The sequence below is a fragment of the Colias eurytheme genome, chromosome 6 (assembly GCF_061535395.1).
Source record: "Colias eurytheme isolate Ceu_HAF_F1 chromosome 6, ilColEury1 Martin Lab GWU primary, whole genome shotgun sequence".
NCBI classification, from domain to species: domain Eukaryota; kingdom Metazoa; phylum Arthropoda; class Insecta; order Lepidoptera; family Pieridae; genus Colias; species Colias eurytheme.
Window position 1 is genome coordinate 9,883,161 of NC_142985.1, and position 21,569 is coordinate 9,904,729.

At 32.9% G+C, this 21,569-nt stretch overlaps 1 protein-coding gene across 1 annotated transcript; it reads right to left on the minus strand.

The window, feature by feature from the left end:
- Positions 1-120: 120 nt before the first annotated feature.
- On the minus strand, positions 121-20,094 carry Ca-Ma2d (Ca[2+] channel Muscle-specific alpha2/delta subunit). Its single transcript, XM_090103080.1, has 19 exons — positions 19,593-20,094; positions 17,733-17,814; positions 16,669-16,779; positions 15,515-15,782; positions 14,924-15,447; positions 12,686-12,905; positions 11,774-11,910; positions 9,456-9,494; positions 7,691-7,837; positions 6,784-6,858; positions 6,195-6,376; positions 4,935-5,138; positions 4,422-4,576; positions 3,688-3,958; positions 2,696-2,993; positions 2,086-2,334; positions 1,474-1,588; positions 763-1,166; positions 121-282 (listed from the first exon to the last, which is right to left on the minus strand). The coding sequence occupies exons 1-19, from the start codon at positions 19,664-19,666 to the stop codon at positions 175-177; spliced, it is 3,663 nt and encodes a 1,220-aa protein (XP_089959206.1). The 5' UTR covers positions 19,667-20,094; the 3' UTR covers positions 121-174.
- Positions 20,095-21,569: the final 1,475 nt, after the last annotated feature.

Below are 21,569 nucleotides of genomic sequence, written 5' to 3' on the forward strand. Positions count from 1 at the left end.
GGGACAGTCGATGCGTTACTTCACTAGGTCAAGGTCAGAATTTGGGTTACTAAGACATACTCGATATTCATATTTATTATTTTAAATAAAACAAACGCTTACAATAAATATATTTTATTGTGAAAATAAGAAAGGTACAAAATATATTTAGTACCAATTTGTCGATGTTAAATATCACGTGATAATGTTTGAGCGTAGTAAAGACATCAGTGCAATCGCTAATAAGAGGATGGTGTTTGCTTTTGCGAGGCTGCCCATTCCGCACGCTGTTATGTTTCTTTCCTGGAAAAATATTATACATTATTAACATAGATATTAAATCTTATACCTATCTATCTAAGTCTTTGTGAGTTTAAGGAATTTTCGTTAAAATTAAGATTACTTTTATGACAAAGAACGATTAAGGACAGGACCTATCAGAACAAAATATTAGATCCCAAGCATTATTTTTAATTTTCAAGGAGGATGGAAATGTGTGGTAAATAATTAATACATGTCATGATCGTAGGCAATAAGTATTATAAGAAGATAGGTTTTTAGCGCTCAGGGAGTGGCACGTCGATATGTGGCTAATTTAACAAATTTTACATCAGTTGTCTGTTTTTCGCTCACGATATCATGACTTCTTACTATGACGTCTAATCGTATGTTCGACAGTGTGCCGTTTTTGAAGATCAAATGTTATGTATAGCATTTCAGTTTTTAAACATTTATTCTGATTAAAATTTTTGATGCAATATTTTTTTAACCTTCAAACCCTACCTTATCATGATACGTATAGCATCCCTCCAGTCTCCGTCTCGGCAATCTTCCCAAATCCAGCTTATGGCAAGGTTCCCTACTCGTAGTAGAATCTCTAGTTGCTATGGGAATTGTATTTGGTGGTATCGTGCAATTACTGCCAAACATAAAGGGACCTTTTTCTACTACGACCAGTAACAAATTCGTTTTGGGTACTAAAGTAGCCCAGTATGGAGGACTACAATCTGTTGCTTCTTCTTCATTTACTACGGGGGAAAGTATCATGGAGTTAAGGAAATAGGATTGGTTTAAGATGTATAGTTTAATGCTGTGGTCGCAAGAGAAGAAGTGTTTGTCTTCTGGTGTTGGGTTTGATTTGTTTTCTTTTAGCTCTGGGTACGCGGTTGTTGTTTCTTCGTCACTGACTGTAAAAAATGTGTTAAGTTTAGTGAATTTGTAGTTGATACAATTAATAATGGATAGGGTAACATATTTTAAAAATTAAAAGGTGGGTGTGTGCCGAGCACACTTGTCAGAAGTGAAACTTCTTTGACATAATTCAAAGATACCAAAATGTTCGCCCTACTACATGACGTGACGGTATTGCCATGACGCGACCTTGGTATTTTATTCTCAACGCACCTAAAGAAGTTCACTTCAAAACTTATTTTATTCCAGTTTGAGCAGCTTTAGTTATTAAAAACGGTATAATAAAATATAGAATTATCTTACCGAATGGTTCGATAGTAGCTGCATACACACTATCTTTCCAATTTGCGAAGTCAAAAAGAATAAGGAAGGCTTCAGTGAACAACCATTTCATTAAATTCGACATTAGACCAAACACCTGAAAAATATAAAGCCTTTAGACCATTCGAAATCTTATTTCAATTATTTCATATTTTAGTTTATTAGTGAAAAAATAGTAAATTATAATGGCATCTCATTTATGTTCCGTGTGTCAACAGGCGGGTCCCCACAGAGTGAGCAGTTCGATCAGTTTGGAGATGGCTTCCACTTTTTTTTACAACAGGTAAAGACGTCTTTACCTGTTTACCACCTCTAGTCTCCACACTGACAGAGCTGCTTCGTATTGCTTCGCAATGTGGGGACCCGCTTGTAGAGATTCAAAATTCCAGCTGGTTACTAATTGATTGAAAGCTATTATAAATTATTATTATTTTGCATCAGTATCTGTAGATAATTTGGAGATGCTATATTTTAAAAATTAAATATTTTCGAGCAGTTAATTTATAACCAGAGCTTCTTAAAATAAACTATGTCGAAGGTTATGAATACAAAATAAATTTAGAAAATCTTTCATATAATTTTAGAAATACATACCGAATCAAAGGACCACGCGCTATTCTGAACACTCAAAACCGACAATGGACACAGCGCTTGATAATTAAAAACTTCGACATACTCAAATATATTCTTGTCAATAAACGACTGTAACACATAAGGGTTGACGAGACCGAAGAAATCCCCAACATTGTGCTTGGAATCTGTTTCTTCGACCAGAACAACTATGTAGCCGGAACTGTCGATGAGGTAGCAATCGTAATTGCCATCTTTGTCGCATGCTAGTTCCTGGAAGAAGCGTTTTATTTTTTATATGTCATAAATATCGAGTATTGTAAAGGAATATAAGTGTAAAATTATTATACAGTGGACTTTAATACAAATTTTACTTCAATATATTCCATCAACAGATTTATTTATTTAAAATTAAATCCAATGCGGACTATCATCGACAAAAATATGCCTACAGAAGTTTTTAAAGATATCACGGAAGCATATTAATAAATGCTTAAATTTTTATCAATTATTAAAGTTATTTGAATAATAGGGTAGGTATAGGTAATGATAACCCATAAACATGATACGTCTTCTTGTACATAACATTTCATTTAATGAAGTAAATAATATAATATCAACAATGTTTACTTACATCACCGTCCTTATTCGTGATATTCTGGAATATTTCATAAAAATTTGAATACAAAAACTGGAATCCAACAACGCCAGCGGGAGTTTCAGAATTGCCATCTTTATAGAAAATGGCGTAACTAGCAGTTATAGTGATATCATCTTCTTCGTTCCTTATAGAAGGTCTAGAAGATATAGTTGTATCGAGAATGGGTAATGGTGTAGCAATTACTAGAGATTCTTTGCTTATCATGTGTTGGAGTACGGCCGCTTTGTACCAGGTTTCTTCTATGGCGTTGTGGTATTGGTCTCCGAATACTCTGTGAAAAGAAAAAAACCCTTGAATAATGTTCTACAAGAAATTCTCTTGATTTTTCTGTTCTTGACACATTGCAAGTTTGTCTATATGTATTGAACAATTTTTCATCACTATATAAAACATTTTGAAACTCTTCCTGCAGTATAGTCATAACAGAACATCAAACTATCTTCAGTTGCCTTTGCCTCGTTTCCTAGATGGCGCTAATTTTGGTAGATTTCTCCCAAAGTATATTTACTTGCCAAACAAAATTTGCCATAATGTGAGAAGCTTAATGTAATATAACTTACTTCCTATCATAATCCTTTTCCCTAATCCCCTGTTCATTAACCTTTTCATTTTTCTCGTCATCAAAGATATATTTCCACCTAGTTAAGCCGCTAGATGTCGCTATAAACCTCACACTGACGCTATATTTGCGCGCCAATTCCCGCTCTTCGTCATTCCCCAAACTACGAGACTAAATTTACCTTATCCGAACCTACTACTTACTTCCCATCATAATCCTTTTCCCTTATCCCCTGTTCGTTGACCTTTTTCATTTTTCTCATCATCAAAGATATAATGCCATCTAGTCAATCCGCTAGATGTCGCTATAAACCTCACACTGACGCTATATTTGCGCGCCAATTCCCGCTCTTCGTCATTCCCCAAACTACGAGACTAAATTTACCTTATCCGAACCTACTACTTACTTCCCATCATAATCCTTTTCCCTAATCCCCTGTTCGTTGACTTTTTCATTTTTCTCATCATCAAAGATATAATGCCATCTAGTCAATCCGCTAGATGTCGCTATAAACCTCACACTGACGCTATATTTGCGCGCCAATTCCCGCTCTTCGTCAGTCGCGCGCCAATCTCTGAAGTATGGAGTTGAGAGTTTAGCGTCAAATACTAGTTGCTTTACTAGATCTTCGTTGCAATAGTAGTCGTCTTTGCCGAGCGGTGTTGTTCCGCAGTGTGCTGAAAAAAATAGTTGTTAATTTTTAATAAATAATCTATTAATGTTCAAAAAATGTTTGTCAAGGTCTCATATTTAAAATTAATGTATTGAGTATATTTTCGACTATCTTATAACAATCTATTTTATTTCTATCCACATTCAATTTAACATTGTAAGCGTGATTCAAATTGTTTAATTATATTATATACTCAGATGTTTTTTGAAGTGAAACTTCTTTATCGGGGTTGGACAAAAATTTAGTGTAACATTTTTGCGTTACGTTACGCCGTACGCGTGACATTTTTGCGTTACGCCGTACGCGTGACATTTTTGCGTTACGCCATACTCGTGACATTTTTAAGGTCATAAAGAAGTTTCACTTCTTACGTGTGTACTCTAGGACACGCATACATTTTTTTTTAATAAGTCAATCAGTCGTCGGAAAGCCGAAATTACAAAAATAGATTAACAACTATCACTCACTTTCAACACTGAATGGAATATCCTGTGATTCTTCTCCATATTGCTTCTTCGTAATGTCAATTTTATTCTTTGAAAGATTAACGAGAAATTTGAAAATTTCCACCTCAGCGTTCTCTGACTCATGTCCTTCCAAATAATGATATTTACAGTACACCCTGAAATTAGATATTTTCCATTATTTAGAGAATTTATGTAGGTATATTGTTGTCGTTCAAATTTCCATAAATATTATAATAAGTCTCATATTATGTTGAAGCTCTTTCGTGCAAAAAATGGGCTAAATTTTTTTGAAGTTTGAAACAAACAACATAATAGATTTTTTAAATGAGGCCACTTTCAATATTTTACCAACTTTTACAGCATATCAAATATGTACGAGTGCATCAATTTACTTCCCTTTAACGTTTTATTTTTCGTTTTGCAAAACTTGGATCAATTGTTTTTGGTAATTGATTACATTATGTTTAAATCACAAAAGTACATACATTTTATCATAATTAATAGAATACTTACCAATCAGGATGAACACGATACGTGAAATTAAAGTAACTCGTAACATTAACTCCCGTAAGCTCTTGCCCCTGTTTCGCTTCTAGCGGATTATCCTTCAACATTAGTTCTGTGTCTCCGTAGCCCATTGGCAAAGATATACCCATGGAAAATGGCGTCCCTTCCAATTTATTGAAGAAATAATCGTGTTTCACGCGCGCTATACGCCTGAAAATTTATTTGGTTAGAGGAACAGGGGAATGAAAATGTATAATAGTTATGGTTGTTTTAATTTAAGTAGATTTTATGACGATAATGGTTAATGGAGAAACAATTTTATGACATTCAAGAACTTATTATATAGTTACATTGCGGAATTTGTGACAAGGAAGAATTAGTGACGTTTAACAATTTGTGACGCGAAGAATTAGTGTAATTTAACTTATTTCCATTTAAATATTTGCACACCCAGAAAGTGTGTAGAATGTATTAGCGCTATAACATTGTAATAATAACACCTATTTTTATAACTACATTCTTGCAAATAAATGTAATTTGAATTTGAATTTTAAAATAAAAAAATAACGTTGATTCATGGACGTCATTATCCAATAATATCTATTAATTGCGTACTTGCTCACTGATAAAACAAAATTTATTTAACGTAAACACGAATTTACATAAATATACATTGAAAGAAACACCTATGATTGACAAGTACATATTGCTTATAGCTCCTGGTCGGGTAAGTTATTAAGGTTTGCAGAATCGTCTTGTAAATATTTGAACAGCTCACAAAGGGTTATAGTCAACTTCTCTTTAGATCTGAGCAATACTAAAAAGATTGTTTGGTAAAGTTATTCAAAGCCCAATTCCAAACCTTTTCTTTTTGTTATATTTTCTAAAAATTATTTTGAACTAGCGGTCCGCCCCGGCTTCGCCCGTGGTACATATTTACGTTTTCTCTACATAAAAACCATCCTCGTACTTCAAGGAATATAATAAAAAAAGAATTATCGAAATCGGTTCAGCCGTTCTTGAGTTATGCGCTTACCAACACATTTTGCGATTCATTTTTATATATAAGAAGATATACCCCAATTTTATGAATACATATTTGTAAAAGCAAAACGTATATTTCATATTTTACTAGGTAGTTTTTAAAACAAACTTCAGCTGAAATATTAAGTAAGCCGTTTCCTAATTGTGATAAAAATTCAATGGGATTGTCTCGTACATTATTAATTCAACGATATCCAAATGATTTTCCTAATTAATACGTACCTCATATTATCATAATGGAATAGAACTTTCACATTAGTCATGTTTCCATCAGTACCGTCGACTAGATTAACTCTCAGTTCCTTGATTTGATCTCCAAGTTCCCGAGGACCTTTACCATCGTCTACTTGTTCCACTTCTACGAAATCTACGCTATTATAGTTCTCTTGTAGTTCACCATTTATCTGAGGAAATTCATAACTTGCAAACTCAATTTTGAAACAATTGATAATATTAAGCAAACTCGATAACGTCCAGAATGTTACGAACTTTTCAGCCTTCTGTAGCCTTTAAAGTATGCATTATAAATTTGTAATACGTTGTAAAGAAGTAAATTACCTTCATTACTAAATAATGACATCGTTAATAAAACACAAAGAGACAAAATGTATCAACGATATTTACCGCATTGTTAAAATAATATGGCTTACACTGTGGTTCCTAAATTCTGACTAAATGAAAAATTCGATCTTGAATACAAATAAAATAAGATTTATATTTGAATAACATTCAGATTAAAAGTGCTTATACACACGCCTGTCATTTACATTCCTGAAAGGAATATAAATAGGAACACTTAAACTATACTTACCGTGGTTATCAAAAGTGGATGTAAGAGGAGGTATCCATTATTGCTCACTATGAACGAGTACCCGTTCACGCCGAGCTGAAATTAAATATATATGAAGATTTATGAAGTGAAACTTCTTCAGGCGCGTTGAGAGTAAAATATCAAGGTCGCGTCATGGCAATACCGTCACGTCATGGAGTAAGGCGACGAGTTAGGTATCTTTGAATCTTGCCAAAGAAGTTTCACTTCTCACACGTGTGCCGAGGCACACACGCTCTTTATTTTCACATTTTCTCAAGAAGAACATTTCTCTATTCTCAAGCAGTTCACTATTCACAAAGAACGCTTTGTTACGGCTCTTGTGAAGAGTCTTATATGGATATTTCCAGCACGAAGTCTGAAAGCGTGGTCTATCTTTGATCTCAAGCCATTACATCCTATAGTTGCATCGAGTTATTCGAAGAACATCAGCTAGCAACAGACGTTGGGAAACTTGTTGATATATCGTTAAATTTATTGAGTACCTAATATTAAAAGTATACAAAATAAAAGCCATAAAAGACATTGAAAACATTGATATTCAAGTGGCTTATTAGGGAAAATGAAATTGATATATTTTGATTAAAAGTAAATTTTTATAAATTTAAAAGTAGATTTTTCGTAAAAGACCCATGAAATTTGTCGTAGCTCGTAGTTGTTCTATTACATAGACTTATCACATTTTATACTGTACGTATGATAAATATTGTAACTTATTATGTTTATAGGATTTTTTGGAAAATTGCTCACTCTGTGTTACTTCTGATAAAACTTTCTTTCAGTACTGTATAATTAATGGTAATGTATCTTTTCATTTCTTTATTTATGTGTTTGTTGAATAAACTTTGTGTTTATTGTGCAATTTATATAAACACATATGAACAAATACCTGATGCGGTTGAGCCAACTTAGCAATGCTGTCGATGGGCACGTCGGTTCCGGCCACTCCGAGCAATCTCGCATCATTGTGGTTTTCGTTATAATTGTAATCGAAAGCTGGAATCGCCACTGACGTCACCAATTTGTCCTCATCGGGCTATGAAGTATTAACGCACTTATTTACAAATGAAATCAATAGACCTAATTCTTTAAGATTTTATTCAAAATTAAATTTCAATTCACTTTCAAATGCATCAAACTTAAATGAATCCACAAGGGAAGAACCAGCTTTCAAATAAAAAAATAATCATTATACACATTGTTAGTTGAGAAACTCCTCCTTTTTTGAAGGCGGTTGTAAATATATGATTGACTATAAAGGCTTTGTCAGATAGGACGCGTATTTTAGCGCTGCGTAGTAGCGCTACAGCGTCCTGTTTTAACGTCGCGCGAGGCTTCGTCAAACAGAACGCTTTAGCGCGCGTTAGGACACAGCAATTGATATTATTAAAGCTGCATGTTGTTTACATAATTATTACTTACGAACAAAACAAGGTACAGCGATATTAACTCCGGAGTCGGAAGAATTTTTTACTTACCAGTTTCATTAATTTCTTCTCCGATTTGTGCCCACAATTTTGGCTTCATTGATATATCTTTATAGTTTATATGAACTATCCTTCGTATTATATAAGCATGGATATTTTCTAACCAATTCTATCAAATTTTCGGTCATTATGCAGTATTTTATTATTATTTTACGCCTATTAACTCCGACGCTAAAATAAAATTTGTAAAAAAATACAACACCCGACGTTAAAGCGTCCTAACGCCGCGACACAGGGTTGCGTACTGCTAGCGCGGGCGCTCTGTTTGACGGTATTCTACGATGGTAGTAGAACACATCTTAGCGTCATATCGCGGCGTCAACTTAACGCTCTGACGCGCGCTAAGTACGCGTCCTGTCTGACAAAGCCTTAATATCTTAAAAGGTACAAGCACTTAAATTTCTGTTTACCTACAAATAACATTTATTTGACGATAAATATAAAAGGCAATCCAAAAGCCATAAATAAAAAACATTTCAAGTCAATATTTGATGTCCCAATAAACAGCCCGCGTCAACTTTCATAAGTATGATTTCAAAGCTTCAAAGGTAGAGTGTTCAATGAATGTATATTGATTTGCACTACTTCAAAGGGAATAGAGATTCGACCTTACTATGAGATCTCATAGATTTCTGGCATCCAGTGAAACAAAAGATTATTAAATTAAAGAATTAAAAATATTATGGCTATAACTGCAAAAATATTCTGAAAATATGCATACACAGAAAAGCAATTTGCGTAAAACTCCCCGTATTTTCAAATCGTATTAATGTTGTTGATGTTATATAAATATTGGTCCCTTTTAAGTATGTGGGTAGCGAGAAAATATCATTCAGGGTAAACGGGTGAAAATCTATTTCAAAAGGAATCCAATATCGTCGCACAATGCCGCTAATATTTTTCCTATATATCGTAATTATATGTTGAGATGAAGTCCCGAGGGGACTTTCTACATAATAACAAGACAGCTGAAATTAACGTTGTTTGAAAATATTTTATTGTTAAAACATTTAGTCTGGAGGCCCTTCGGGCATAATAAACTTAAATGTTTTTCATTTTTTATATTTAAAATAAATATTTCTGCGATAGACAATAATACTTCATTTTAATAATACTTAAAGTCATAACATTTCTGCTCCAGTAACAAAATTAAAAGTTTGTACTCACCGTTGATACATCCCGACTCACGTCCCATTTGACAGTTCTCTGTTAAAACAAAATTAATTATAAACATTCGTATAATAATTTCTGAATGATTTTTAATTCCCATGAGATATAATCAATTTTTTATTAGTTCAGTAAATACCTACCTAAATATAATAACTTATGTCCAAGTCATAAAAATAGCAATTGAATTCCATAAAACAAAACAATTTCGTTTTCATACACTTGGCATTTCTAGTTTATGAACTACAATAACGAATAATTTCAGTTATATTTTTCAGACTCAAGAATAATTGTGTAAGTTACATCGCGTGCAGCTTTCACATAAAGTCGAACGCAAGTATTGATCTTTTGTGGCTCGATGATTGAACTACTTATGTATATTTGTTTTACTATGCGTAAATACACAGGAAAAATACTAACTATATAAATCTTATATTTACTTGTATCGTTCCGATTGATTTATTGTTATATTTTGAGCACTTGTCAGAAGTTATGATAGATGAAATAACAGATTAGCCCTACTTTCTTAATACGTTTTCAAGTAGGTACTAAGAATAGTCTTAATCTCATTCGTTTATAAACAGACTCAGGCTTATACTGACGGGTTTTATTAGAAAGGTTTTAAAGATTATGTATAATTAGAATAATAAGTTTTTTAAACGTAATATTATCTTTGTAATAGACATTTAATTCACTAAATTTAATATAAATATGTATAATATTAATTTGAAAAGTATCAGAATAAAACAATATTAAAAACAAGCCGAACTGTTTAACTTTTCTTTTTGCTATTTTTATTCTAAGTATTTATTAGATCACAAACAATAAAGAGATCGTTCGTTTTAAATATAAAGTATTTGCAGTATTCTATTGTCATTTTCACAAGTCATTATGCAAATGAGGCTTGTCTCGGAGCTACAATTTAAACCTGAATTACGTTTAAACCACTGTTGAGAAAAGCTATGAATGAACAGCGCTGTAAAGTCATTTATTATCTGCCATAATTTCCTCTTTTACACACATAAAAAAGTAATTTTGTTAGATAAGTATTATGTGCAATTAAACAGTGATGTTCCTAAGCTTTAGCAAGGCTATACACCTGAGTTATGTGTATAGTCCTTAGACCTTAATTCATGAAAATAAATTCAAACATATTGACATCTATGTTATAAAAATTCAAAAGAGTTTTCAGAAATTTCCTCTAGCATTACATCAAGAACAAAATTATATTTTTAGGAAATCTATACTTATAATAAATCTGTAGAGAGGCCAATTCTGTACATGAAATATATTTAAAAAAAAACTATGAAGGGGTGATAAGGGATCGCTACTGATGCCAAAAATGCAATCAGTAAAATTTTTGTCTGTCTGTCTGTCTGTCTGTCTGTCTGTCTGTCTGTCTGTATATTCGTTATAGAAACAAAAACTACCCGACGGATTTTAACTAAATTTGGCACAATTATTCTTCATACTCCTGGGCAGGTTATAGTAAAAGAATCATGTAAATCGGTGTAGAAACACCAAAGTTATACATGAAATACGTTATAAGTCATCGCGCGTGAATACAGAATCATGCCATAAGGATTATTTTTGTGTATCAGTTGCCGCGTTCGACGCGCTGCGCGGCGGGAGCTATAAAAATTAAAAAGGCGGCGGGTCTGCACCCGTTTCGCGTTGTCACGGCATCACGTGTGAATGGCTGAACCGATTTCGATTATTCTTTTCTATTATATTCATTGAAGTACGAGAATGGTTCTTATGTAGAGAAAACGTAAATATGTGCCACGGGCGAAGCCGGGGCGGACCGCTAGTACCAAATATTAAATTTAAAGGATATGACTTTTCGCATAAGCTACGAAAGCTTACGCAAACGCTACGAAACGTTAATGTTTCTAAAGAACAGTTACAAAACCAATCCTCCACAATAATAACAACTCAATGTGGTCACGGTTACATACCGTATACTGTATAGTCGATATTGGCGTGTGTCCAGACTCCAGGTGGAGGGAAAATATGAAAGCTACAGCGCTACGAAAGTTCGTTAAGAAGAGATACAAAATAAAAAGACGTGTGGCACTCGGGGACTGCCGCGGTAAAGCTATTGCATAGCATGCCTTCAAGCCACACCCCCGAGCCCGTCGGAGTAGGGAGCGTGAGGTTTTTTAGTTACGGAATTTCTCGATTCGGTCCCCGCGCTCAAGGCCCGCGATAGAAGCTATGCAATAGCTTAAAAAATACCCTACAAAACAGTAATACATGGTCATGATTACAAATACATCTATAATTGATCCCTACAATCCACGGTCACGGTTACCTACCGTATAGTCGATATTGGCGTGTGTCCATGTGGGGGGCGGCTCGTCCCCCGCGAGGATCATCGGCCGCGCTATCACGTTGATGTACTTTAGCACTTGCTGCTGTACCTCCTCTACGGAGTGGATGTGCACGAAGAATCCTATACCGATAAAATATGTTACTTGTGTACCTATTTTTTTTATATTGCATAGTTTCTTTAAGAACAAGCAATGAGGTAGGCGAGTTACCTGATGTTAACCACTGCTTATAAACAACAGTAACAATGGTGGCGTGATATGTGCTTTACGACCCTTTAACTATGTACAAGATAACCCGAAAAGTAGATTTGTTCTTAAACAAAATTACAATCGACCTAATGATTATTAAAAATCATAATAAACAAACAAAACAAGTCTTTCTTCTATATTCTAGTTTGGCATGAAAATATTATTGTAACAATGCTTCCACGGCCCACAGAGCTTATTTCATTTCATAATTGCCCCCGGCAATAAGTTTTATGTTTCTGTAATGTAAGCTCTTGTTGTATATTAAATAATATTTAAGTATAAAATTACCTCTTTCAGAAACGACTTAAGAAAGACAATTTGTTTTGCAAAGTATACGTTTGTTTTCATTAGCTTGTGAAATTACATCGTTAAGAAGAATATAAACGTTAATGTGTATGCGTATGGGTCTTTAATTGACATTAACTTAAATAGCTCGCGCTGGTACTTAATACTGAAAATAAAGAGGCATTAAAAGCGATTCAACGCCGTTCTAATAGTTTATGAGTTAAACAATCAAATATTTCTCCTATATGACATTAGTAGATTTACTATACTCAAGCATAAAAGCTTTTACAACACATATTCAACTCATAACTATTTCAATTGAAAATCGTAATCATTCTACCACGAATGCACACAAGCAATTACCTCGATTCAAACAGGCCATCCACTGGATTTCCCGCACATTGGTGACCTCCTTCCCGATGAGGTAAGTAAACACCCGTACGGGGATATAGGTCTTCCCTCCCACTACCTCCCTGTTGTACTCTTCGAACACCTCGGTCAGGTTGCCGGGGACATAGTCGGTAATCAACATTACCAGCTGATTGCAGCCTTGGGAATTGCTAACGTTGCAGTGTTGCCGCCTCTATAACCACATAAGAGCAATAACGTATTTGCGCCAGATGAAATAGTTTAAAGGAATAAACGTTGATGGTAATATTAAGAAACTATTGTCGACTATTTTTAGATTTTTTTTAATTAAAGATACCAGTATAGTGTATTTTAAATACTAGGAAACTAGAATTTTGTGAAATTTATTAAATGCTCCAAACATTAAATTGAAAATCTAACTCTACCTGCTTGTCTATTGAAATATAACGTTAATTAGTTCTATAATTTGCTTTATTACAAGATGAGCATCAAGGTTCATTGAATCGAAAATTACCCGGCTACGATTTCACGATTGTTATAACAAAATTAATTAATTAGGGAACGCCCATCGTTTCGTATATTCGTAGACATCCTAAACGTTTTCTATAATTAAAGCCAATCATTAAAATCTACAACAACCTTTTTTAAATGGAAATAATTATGTGTAATGTACTATTTATATAGGTAGGTAGAATGTAGATATTCATTCATCAAAAAATAAGATTCTTATCCGTTGTTACGATTAAGTAATAATGATTTTTTACATTATTTTTCCATTAAAATACCACCAACATTTCAAAATACTACAGGCAATTTTTATATTTCCGACTGTATTTGACATATTTTACTTTATCAACAATTATTATCAATATTTTTGTGTGGCATCCATAATAGTAAAAATAATTAAGTTAAATGTGTATAAATAAATATATTCACAAAAAACCGTTTAGAATTATTCTTACGACTAACTTTTGTGTTTACATTGCTAGAAAGCTTAAATGAAATAAAAAAGCGTAAGCAATATTTTAACGATATACACATTACATTCATATTAAAAAAAATGTTGTGTGGTTTTATGAAACCACGGTAAAAGTGAAACTGTTCGAACGGTTCCGAACACTGCTTTGTGTAGCGCATGTCGCGTGACGGTCGGCCGCCGAGTAGGTATACCTACTCGGCAGCCGCGATACACGCGACATGCGCTACACAGACCAAAAAGTTTGAGACGATGTAATAAAAGTTTCACTTTAATAATATAATATTCAAATTCAAATTATATTTATTTGCAAGAATGTAGTTACAAATTTTAGATGTTTTAATTACAATATTATGTGGCTAATACATTCTAGCCATTGATTGGGTGAGCAAATATTAAAAAAGAATTAAGTTGATTATTGAATAAAATGGTAACTAAGAAATAATACGTTATTTTTAGAGCGTTAAAAAATGTGATTAGCCTAATAGTTCAGGATCCATCGCCCATTTTTGCACTTGATTACTATCAAGCTAATTTTCCATGGATAGCTTTATTTTGATGAGACACCCAATAATTTCATGTACAAAACTCTTGATTGTGGTAGCTAACAGAGGTAACAAGGATAAAATGTTTGAGTTGATGGTTCTCATATATTTATTACTTTACTGAATTAGCTTGATAGTAATCACTTGCAAAAATGGGCGAAGGATCCTGGACTATAAGCCTATGAGCAAAAAATATGTGAGTACAAAACTTGTCTTGACTACATCGGTCTGTGGAACGTTGAAATTGCGAGAAACCTCATGTGGGCGAATGAGAAATATATATTAATTTTATTCTTGTCCTTGCCCGCGAAATCGCCCGCGTTCATGGTATTTTTCACATATTTTTACGTGCATCCCTTATTATTTTTTCTCAAACAAAAATTCACTGATGGAGCCTATGCGTTATTTCATATATATATATATATATATATATATATATATATATATATATATATATATATATATATATATATATATATATATATATATATAGGTATAAGTTTGATTTATTTTTAAGCATGTTTTTTTACATTGAAATTTTCTTTAATTAAAATTCAAAATGATAACTTATTTCTGAAAAACAATCTACGTTAACAATTCAACGTGAACAAAAAAAAAGAGTCAAGTAGATATTTTCTTATAAAAAATACTTCATAAGACATTTTCCGAGAACCTCGGAATGTAAAAGCGTTGAAGAAAACTCAGTATTACCTCTTTTAATGTCGTAAAAGCCCTTTTATAAGCTTCAGTGAGGTTCGCGTTTCCCTCCAAGGGCACTTTGTGTTTTTTACCGTTGTCCGTGGGCTCTAGCGTGTCGCTTATCGTTGATAAATTTTCCGGCGTAGCTTGAACCAAACCCACGAAGCAGGAAACTACTTCTGAAGTATTCGCTTTAAATGTATATACGTTGACATAATCGTTGTTGGATAATGTAGCCAACAGGGACTCCAACGTTCTTCTTGCTACATAATTCTTGAAGCCAGTCATAGAACCAGATACGTCGAACAAAATTATAACATCTTTGGAACATGTAGCCGCTTCTATATACCAAGATTTGACACGACAATCGTATGTATCCACTTCTTTCATATTCCAAGGCATTCCCGGGTAAAACCGGAGTATGCCATGGGAGCTGCCGAAGTATTGCCAAACTAATGATGGATCGGAATTGTAGTTCTTAATAAATATTTCGTTGAGAGACCTAGACCAGAGAATCGCGTTTAGGGCATCCTTTTCTGAAAATTGATAACAGTATTAGTATCAAAGAATAGCTGTATTCAATATGTAATTCAATAAATATACCTTTATAATAGATATTGGTAGGAACGTGAATACAGCTCATATTAGTATTCACACTAATATCATAGAAATGCGAATCCTTTTCCAGAGTTATGTTCATGAAATGTGATTTATTCTTAGCGAATTCAGGGCCTTCGTCTTGTCGAACTAGTTCAGACCCGTCTTCGTACATAAAGTCGGAATATTTTGAGGAACAGAAACTATAGGAGTCGTTCTTCTCTTCCGTGAAATTAAACTCGGAAGCTAAGCGCTCCGCTGTCGCATGGATGCACTGAAAATTATTCACCATTATAATATTTATGAAGATATACATCGTTCATGCATTAATCAAGTTATTAAATTAATTATACAAATGATTGAATGCATAAAGTTGCGTCTCTATCATTTATATAGATATCTTATAATTATGTAGATACGTATAAGATGTAATTATTGTTTGTATTTTACTGTAAACAAAAATAGGTTCAAGGTCGCTTTGACTTATTCTCTTAAAATGAAATATTATTTACTTATAAAGTCTGGTAATTTTGATAAGTGCCCGCAGGACAATCGTATCGATCCGATTGTTAAAGTTTCTTGTCATTAATTTTATTAAGAAATAGTTCTTCATAAATCTTTAGAAATTACGGTACCAAATAAAAAGAATTATACAAAAAATGTTTGTATAATATATTGTACTAATTACACATTGTTTGCTCTTTATCGTTAGATAAAAATATATCTACCAGATTAATATCAAACAGATTTTCACAAATCTTTGAAATTTTCAGGACAATGAAAACGGAATCGAGTAATTAAATTTAAATATTGTTAACATAAAATTTTATTCAAATATTATTCATCTTTCCAATAAGAAAAAATGTCCGCTAGACAATCATATTGATTAACATAATTATTTTCTTTCTTTGTGATCAATTTAAAAATAATAAATCTCACAGAATAATGAAACAGGGAATCTTTTTTCCTCTCATTTGAGACTTTTGATTAAGAAATTATGAAGCCTTATAAAGGACCAATTGAATTGAAGTAGGTACCTCGATCTTTTCATCTCTATAGAGCTTTTATACGCTTTCTTTGCAACATAGCAAGAAAAATCTTGTAATTTATTATTTATTTATCGATAAAAGTATAGTTTGTTAGTTATTTATTCAAATTACCTTAACAGCATTAATTTTCCTCATCAACATCGTGCTCACAGATCTCAAAGATGATTCCAATATTTGCTTTCCATCTTTTTTCTTGACACTTGCGTTCATTTGTTTATATTTCTGAAATAAACTTTTAATATATTAATATTGTAATTTTAAGTGAATTCACTCTATGAAATCTCTACGGATATGTCTTTACGAGTACAACGTCTTTAAACCTAAATGAAAGCTTAAAGAAGCTTTTAATTGTCATTCGTATATAATCGATTTTATAAAAGTTGTCGCTATAACCCCTCGTTTTCACCAGAGTATAATACATGTATTTTACAAATTTGATGCAATGTTTTCGTTTCTCATAGACATGTGTAAAACATGTTGTATACAAAATTTGATACATGTAGGATAACTTATATGAAACTTGTTGGTTGAAAACTTCTAGTTGCCTGATCTAAGTTGCCTACATGTTTATGATCTCTTGTTTTTGTTGTAGCAATACTTGTAGAATTCGAGACAAATTCAGTCGTACCTACTTTTATAATTTCTAAAAAAAAAAATTTGTGATATGTATGTATGTTGAAAACTTTATCCAACAAACATGGATAAAGTTTAAAACTTGTTTGTTACTAGTATTATACAGAAATTGCAATAAAATAAACAATACTTATCTAAAGTCTAAACCACGACTGTGTTTTGTAGGTGAGAACGCTATCAATGGATCAGACAAGTTCTACCATGTCACAGACTTCAGTGTAAACGCAAATGTGTTTTATACTTGTATAAATACTTGTTGGCTACAAAGTGTGAACGAAAGAATGTTTGAGACAGTCTCAATACATGTGTAAAATAAATAATTATGTTTTGAAAAGTATTCTACAAGTTTTGTATCAAACTAGTATTTAACTTGTTTCTTGGTGAAAACGAGGGGTAATACATCCAAATACAACTATTATAATAATTTCAACCGAAAATTCAATATCAAACCTAATAGACAAAACAAAGGCTCTATAGACGAGGCTTGTTATCCGAAACGTAACTCAATAACAGACTATTGAGCAAAAGCACTTGAAACTTACAATCCTGATTTGATCCGATTTCGTGAGAGATTCACTTAGTCGCCACATTTCGTCGCCCAGCGTTCGAGCCCATTCTTTTACACTGAAACAAACGGTACATGGAAATATACTTACTTCTTTAGTGATAAATAAAACTGGGATCGCTTTGTTAAAACGTTTTCTTTTATTTAGATACTTGTCACTTTCTTTTCATACTTTCTTCTATCTTTGTAACTTTTGCTTTATTGTTTGTAAACCGTTAACCTATTTCATTGCAAAATCAAAAAAATACCCTGCATTTGTTACATCCTGAAGAGGTAATATTTATAATCACATATGTTACATCTGCGATTATAACGCCTGAACGGAGGAACCTTTTGAGTGCGATTTATTTAATCGAAAGTCTTGACTGAAAAGCTGGTCCTTCGTTTTGTATTGTGGCAAAATACCCAGTAAGTAGTTAAAGAACATTTAATTAATTTTCAGCCTCATAAAAATCGTATTTAAGTTTGGGAAGAAAATCTAATGAAAATTTCGATTAAAGTTTTCAATTTCTTTAAAGAAATACGTTTTTATATACATAAAAGTCATTTATAATATAGATACCTATATCCGTTTGTACGGAAATTAATAAATTGAATCGAAGGTATAAAGTAAAGCTCTTATTGAAGCTTTATTCAGCTATCACTATTTCGAAACCGACACAAAACAAAGATTTATGTAATACTAGCAATGCCCTGCGGTTTCACCCGCATAGATAGCGATATCTTTACAGTGAAAAGTCTACTATAGATCGGACATGAAAATCACCTTTACCCCGTCCCGCACTACGGCCTTTTTTTTTTTGTTTTAGTGGGGAAATCTTTCATAGATACCCACGGCCTCCAGGGGAGGGGCCGTGGGTTATGTCGGATTCCTACCGACCAAAACCCCACTGTGTTCCGTCAAGACGCATATTGGTAGAATTCCTCCGTGACCCCCGCACTACGGCCTGCTCGAACAGTATACCTACTATTTTCTGTAGATTGACACTTTTAAATTCGTTATATCTTTTGAATGGAATATCCAATTCTTTTCATTTAAAAAGTATTTTGCTGGTATTGAAACAGTCTATAATAAAACATCATTTAATGGGATAAGGATTAATATATGTGTATGGATAACATGGTTTGATTACTGTCGGCACTTCTATTTACTTTGAAAACGTAAAAAAGTTGTTGTAGTAACATAACTACTGAAGATGGACATATGGTATCGCGGACTTTCTTGTAGATATTGATCCATTCTATAATACTGTAGAACATTTTTTTGTTCTATCTTCAATAGATTCCGCAGCGCACGCGATGACAGAAGTTTTATTGAGGATTTTTTTACACCTTGGGTTACATTATTGCATTTTTGGTAAGGATCTCTAATTTTTTTGAAAATGCAATATAGCCTATGTTGCTCAGTAAAGATGCAGCTTTCTAATGGTGAAAGAATTTTTGAAATCGGTCCAGTAGTTTTTGCGTGAAAACCATACATACATACATACATACTTACATACATACTTACAAACTTTTCCTCTTTATAATATTAGTATAGATGTACTACCCAATCGAACAAAAATGAATGAAATCATCAAGTTTTAAGTTAAAAAAATGCTTTAATATAAAAGCAAGTTGTAAAAAGCTCATAATTACGAAACATAATGATGTAATTGAATTGATTCTGAAAACTATTTTCGAGTGGTTTATTTAAATACCCATAATATAAATATAACATTTAATAATAATAATAATTCATTATTAAACATTCATTTCGATCATAAAATATATTTTTTTTTTCATAAAATAAGATTTTTAATCCAAACAATTACAAAATAGTTTAAAACAAACATACGTATCTGATTTCCAAGCGGGAATCGGCTCTAGTAACAATACTAGAGTGATAATTAACAGGTATTTACGTTCCATCTTTCAGGCGATGACTCACGCGACGTAAAACTATCACTCGACGCACAACAAACAAAACTATCCAATAAGGCACATGATTACTTCACACTACAACCCACAAGGACCGACGATAACATTGAAAAATATAATCTAAAAGTTACACCGACTATTACAGGTAGAGCTTTCACCGGTGCGAGATAACGAACAAGGCCACTACGATAGCGAAACATGTATAAATATTTACTTGTAACACGAGTTTATAAATATCGTAAGTAGAAACGTGCGTAAATAGAAGACACTAAGGTAAAAGTTGTCACAGGGTATCACAACGCGGTTCGGTAAGTTAGGATTAGTTGTGAAGTTGCGCGGTTTCGGGGACGAAACTGCCCGCGGCGGGTTCAGGCGAGCCGCGGGCCACGTTATTCACGGCTGACGCACGTGCTACGTCTATTCTGGGCGGGCAGCGCTTCGCATTGAACGGGAGCGAAGTAGGTCGCACGCTAGCTTTCGTTCTTCACTCCGATCCCGAACCGATGCTATACACCTCGAACTGTTAGACAAATACCAAAATATGTTTGTCTATTTGGGTATAATGTATGCACTAGATTTTTACGCTGCAAAAAATATAACACATGCTATAAACTAACTGTGCCTAGAACTAGATTGTCTGTTCTCTCCAAGAGCGATACACATGTGAATTATTTAAATTGTGAGTTGTTTTTAGACACAATTTTTTTAAGTACAATTAAGTGAAATGTAATTGTTATAATTTTCGCTCATGAAATGTCTCTTAATAGCTTTATTGTTCAACACATGAAAAATATAGAAGCAGTAGGTAAGTACATTCGAACTCAACAACAAATATACATTTTAATTGCTTATTTGGAGCTAAAAATTATAATTAACAATTAATTAATCATCAAAGCTCTGATAGCAAAGAAAAGCCCTTGAAAGTTGTGAAGCTTTACAATTTATCACAGATAACATCAAAGCGTGGTCTGTTACCTATTAAATATACATTTATTTAAACAAATTGAGGTGTAATTAAATTTTAAGGGGCATAAAATGTTCACTGTAACGGGTAGAGCTGGTTATGACGTTAACATACATCGTGTATATACATAACAATTTTATGAATGGCTGACGACATTTCTCTTGGGAACTTGGCAACTGTTTAATTCATGTTTTCATTTATACACAAGGTCCTATTAAGAGCTAAGAGCAGAAGCTTGTTTTATTCAAAACATAAGTAATCGATGTCTAATATACATTGAATTACTTATTTGAGATATTAGGTTCGAAGAATTTAAGTTTATTTAACCAAATAGAATATATTAATTTTCTGAAATATTTCAAGTAGAGTTGTAGAAGATATTTCTAGACTCTAAATAAGATATCGTAATATTTATGAATTTAAAAATTTGGTTGATGTTTGTATTTCTAAGGAATTACAATCAAATAACATAAATATTTTAAAAGCAGACATCGCCCGTGACAATGTATCTAATAATATTTATTTAAAAAAATCAATAGGTACAGACAATACATGAAAACAGATAAGTTTTATTTTATGAAATAATGCTAAAACGTTAAATTTAATAATATCCCTTAGCGGTAACATTTCGAATTCGAAATAAAGATTTTCAGACATAATGACTAATCGTAAATTGCAATAAAATTTACACCGACGTAACTACACGGGAGGTAGATACATCAACACGCTCCTCCAAGCTGTTACATCCATTATCTGATCCATAAACAGTAACCACTAGATTAAATTAATGTTACATAACCCAATCTGATGTCACTAAAAAGTTAAAAACCTTATAAGGTCGTAATCGTATGAAGTAATTGACTTACGCCTCCGATCTCAGTATTCCGTCGCCGCCCTGTTAACGCTTCTAATAATCTCCTTGTCCTGAGA

What these genes read in the sequence shown, in the direction of transcription:
- Ca-Ma2d (XM_090103080.1), bottom strand. Translation starts at nt 19,666, where the DNA reads ATGGAACGTAAATACCTGTTAATTATCACTCTAGTATTGTTACTAGAG. An exon ending in ACGCCAATATCGACTATACG is followed by an intron (nt 9,495 to 11,773) that starts GTAGGTAACCGT and finishes TTGTTTTAACAG; the next exon opens with AGAACTGTCAAATGGGACGT. An exon ending in TATTCCATTCAGTGTTGAAA is followed by an intron (nt 3,959 to 4,421) that starts GTGAGTGATAGT and finishes TATTTTTTTCAG; the next exon opens with CACACTGCGGAACAACACCG.